This window comes from Bison bison, unplaced genomic scaffold (assembly GCF_000754665.1).
Source record: "Bison bison bison isolate TAMUID 2011002044 unplaced genomic scaffold, Bison_UMD1.0 scf7180017857503, whole genome shotgun sequence".
In the NCBI taxonomy this organism is placed as follows: Eukaryota; Metazoa; Chordata; class Mammalia; order Artiodactyla; family Bovidae; genus Bison; species Bison bison.
In genome coordinates this window covers 15,401-18,604 of record NW_011488076.1, presented here as the reverse complement: position 1 = coordinate 18,604, position 3,204 = coordinate 15,401, and the positions used below count along the sequence as shown (strand labels likewise).

The following is a 3,204-nucleotide window of genomic DNA, read 5'->3' as shown; positions in this document are numbered from 1 at the left end:
GCCTTAAGGTTGTAGCCTATGTCCATTCCATTCTCCTCTACCCCTATTCTACTTCATCTCCTGGATGAGGGATGCATAGCAGAATATGGACTCATCGTGTGTCTTGAACCCTCGCTGAAAGAGCAGTGATGGAGTCATCTGTACTACAAGACTCTAAGCTTTCATGAGGGACTGCAGCTTTCCTTGATCCATTCAACAAGGCTCTGATGAGCACCTTCTAGAGGCTGGAGACTATTTTAAGGCACTGGAGATACAGCGGTGGATACAGCAAAGTCTTCACCTCTGGAGCTGACATTCTAGTATCATCCTACACAATCAATGCTTCTGTCCATAAAACGTCTGGGGTATCTGTGCCCTGCTGTGTGACCTCATCTCATTGCCTGCATCTGCCTGCATGTCAGTACCTCTTATCCAGATGAGACTTGCCTCCTGCCTCTTCCTTCTATCCAGTTCACCCTACACATTATCAGGACTCAGTGTTTTGAAACACAGCTTTTTCCCCCCCATACTTAAAAAGAAAATCCCTGAAAGACTTCTATACTCTCACCTCTGTTGCCTACCAAATAAAGTCCTCGCCCCTTAGCCTGTCATTTCAAGTCCTCCATGATCTGGCTCTAACCCACTTTTGGAACGTTATCCTCCAACTGTTCCCTTTTATGGATTCTATGTTCTCTGCTACACCTTCTCAACTTGGAAATCTCTGCCTGAAATATTCCTCACCAAGTGTGCCTGTAAAAAGTCTGCTTACCCTTCATGGCCCAGGTCACAAACTCTCCACGACTACAAGTTCTCTGTCTTGGTCTTAATTTACACAGCATTTTATCCTTATCCTTTGGCCTCTATCACACTCTGCCTTGTATTGCAGGCAACAATCTAACTTCTTAAACCCAAAGGTGAGATTCTTGGGAACAGGAAAGATACTTTACCCTGGGGGATTATGTTCTCCCTTGAGGCTAGTCTGTGAATCTAGTCCAGTCTCCTACAAGGAGAGAGACATCTCAGCATGCTACCCGTGCTGTTCATCCTACACATCCCAATGTCTCTATTGGGTTTGGGTGGACATGGAGTTAAGATTAGAGCTCATCACCAAAACTCATCAAACAACCTCTAAGGTAGCTAGATTCGTCTTGGTCTCCTCATGGGCAGAATCGGAGGGGGCTGAGTTTGTCCTTTTGTCATTTCACAGAGGCATTCTTACCACCGCTCACACTATGATCCTCCACCGAGCCGACAGGCTGGAGGTCTGCCCCGCTTTCCCGGGGCCAGAAGTCACCGGGGAGCACTCATGGATTCGCAGCAAGCCTCAGGGACCATCGTGCAGATCGTCATCAATAACAAACACAAGCATGGACAAGGTAAGGGACAGGCTTCTTTGGTACCACACCCAGTCGGGGCCTCAGCGGCCCCAGTCTTTGGAGGACTGGAGCTAGGAAAGGACCCTTTATCCCGTGCATATCAGACATTCCCACATGGATCACTTACCATCCAGTCTACCATGCCAGCGTGGACAAGCAGCTCCAGGGGACTGTCAGTCCAAAGGCCATAGTTTATATTTCAGGCATATCTGTCCTTAAGGACAAAAGGTGAGAAAGCTGTGAATCTAATGCACCATCCAGCATTTTATCCCATGCCCCTGGGGCTTGAAAGTCATTTGGGAAAGTTCACTGGGGCTTTAACAAGATGAAAGGTGGTTGGTTTTCCACCCGAACACCCAATCTTCAAAGGTACTCAGCTCTAAACGCTTCTAAATTTCTCATCCGAACCTTAGAAATAGCAATTCTTACCCCTCGTTGCCCCAGCTTCTCCTGGGACTCTTGTTGAAGGTACTTATTCCAGGCTCCACATGCAGGGATTCTAATTCATAGGAGGAGATTATGCTTAGAAATGAGTAATCCATTGAGAAATCCAGAAACCTCCTGGCTGAGCCACAGGCAGACTGATTAGGTTAGTACCACTGTGTAGCCCACTCAGATGACCAGCTGACTACAGCAGGCACCCACACGAATCCACAGCCCCATTCCCTCCTGCACATAGTTCTCCACTGAGACCCTGCACCGCACCTCCCTACCCCACCAGTAGTGGGGTGGGGAGAGAAATTCAATCAAATAATTGACTGCTTCTTACTTTTCTAGGCATCCTGTCAACCAGTTCATCAGAGCACAAGCTCAGCTGGTTCCTTATTATGAAACCACAAACATGTTTTGTTTCCTTTAAAAGAAAAACCAAAGACAGTTCTCTGAATGGGTTAAAAGTAATAAATTATTAAACCAAATGATTGAATAACATGGGTGAAAAACAATCCGTTAAAAGAACCCCTACTATAAATTTCAACAAAGCTAGTCAGGCCAAAGCTAGTTGATCACATCTGTTACTAGTTAGATGTAAATTTCAGATTACAGATTTTAAAAAAAATTAATTGCTTTTGAAACTAAGAGGCTTAAAAGAAGAACATTCAAAATAAAACTCTTAATAAAAAATGGTGATCTATTAGCAGAATTGGAAATATTTACTATTGATCTGGGTTTGATTTGAAATTTATTATTTTGAAATTCCAAGGCATTCTGATATGAATTTACTAAAGGAGGAGTTTAGGTAAAGATGCAGTTTGATTTTCAATCTTAAATTGCCTTGAATAGATTCCATTTGCTCTGAAAGAATTTCAAAGTCTTAAAAAACAGGAGGGGAAATGGACTTTGAAAAATCCTAAATCCCATAATTTCCACAGACCTCTTCATTTTCAGGGCAGAGGCTCATCCCTTCATTTCTCCATGTCCTACAAAAGCCCCAGCTGGTTTACATTTATTCGTTCCCGCCATTAATTTGGACTCAGCCGTTCTCTCCTGACCTTTTTCTATTATAGTTCATTGGAGAGTCACTTGTGCCCACCTCCAACTCCCAACACCCCAGCTGGATGACTCAAAATCATCTTGAGAATTTGTTGGTGAGGAGAAGGCTGTGTTTTACCCTAGAGAATCGATCTCACTGTATTACTTTCAGTGTGTAGGCTCTCACCTGGTCTGGATGATTCCCCTAGTCCAAATGTTTAGGGGAGAGGTAACCTGGCTCTCCATCACTGTGGGTCCTGCCTGCCGTGCTTCTGTCCTTCCTGCTGACAGCATACTCCTCTGAGATACATCTCCTCTGTCCCTTGCTAGACCCCAAGAGGAGAAACAATAAGACCCCATCATTCTTGGGTCCAGCCTA

General features: G+C 44.6%; 1 protein-coding gene across 1 annotated transcript in view; it reads left to right on the top strand.

The window, feature by feature from the left end:
* Positions 1-1,186: 1,186 nt before the first annotated feature.
* Positions 1,187-3,204, top strand: part of CHRDL1 (chordin-like 1) — a gene marked incomplete at both ends in the record, with an annotated part of 9,366 nt that continues 7,348 nt past the window's right edge. The window contains one exon of the mRNA XM_010860854.1: positions 1,187-1,355. Coding sequence (XP_010859156.1) covers positions 1,187-1,355 — 169 coding nt within the window. The remainder of the gene's footprint in view (positions 1,356-3,204) is intronic.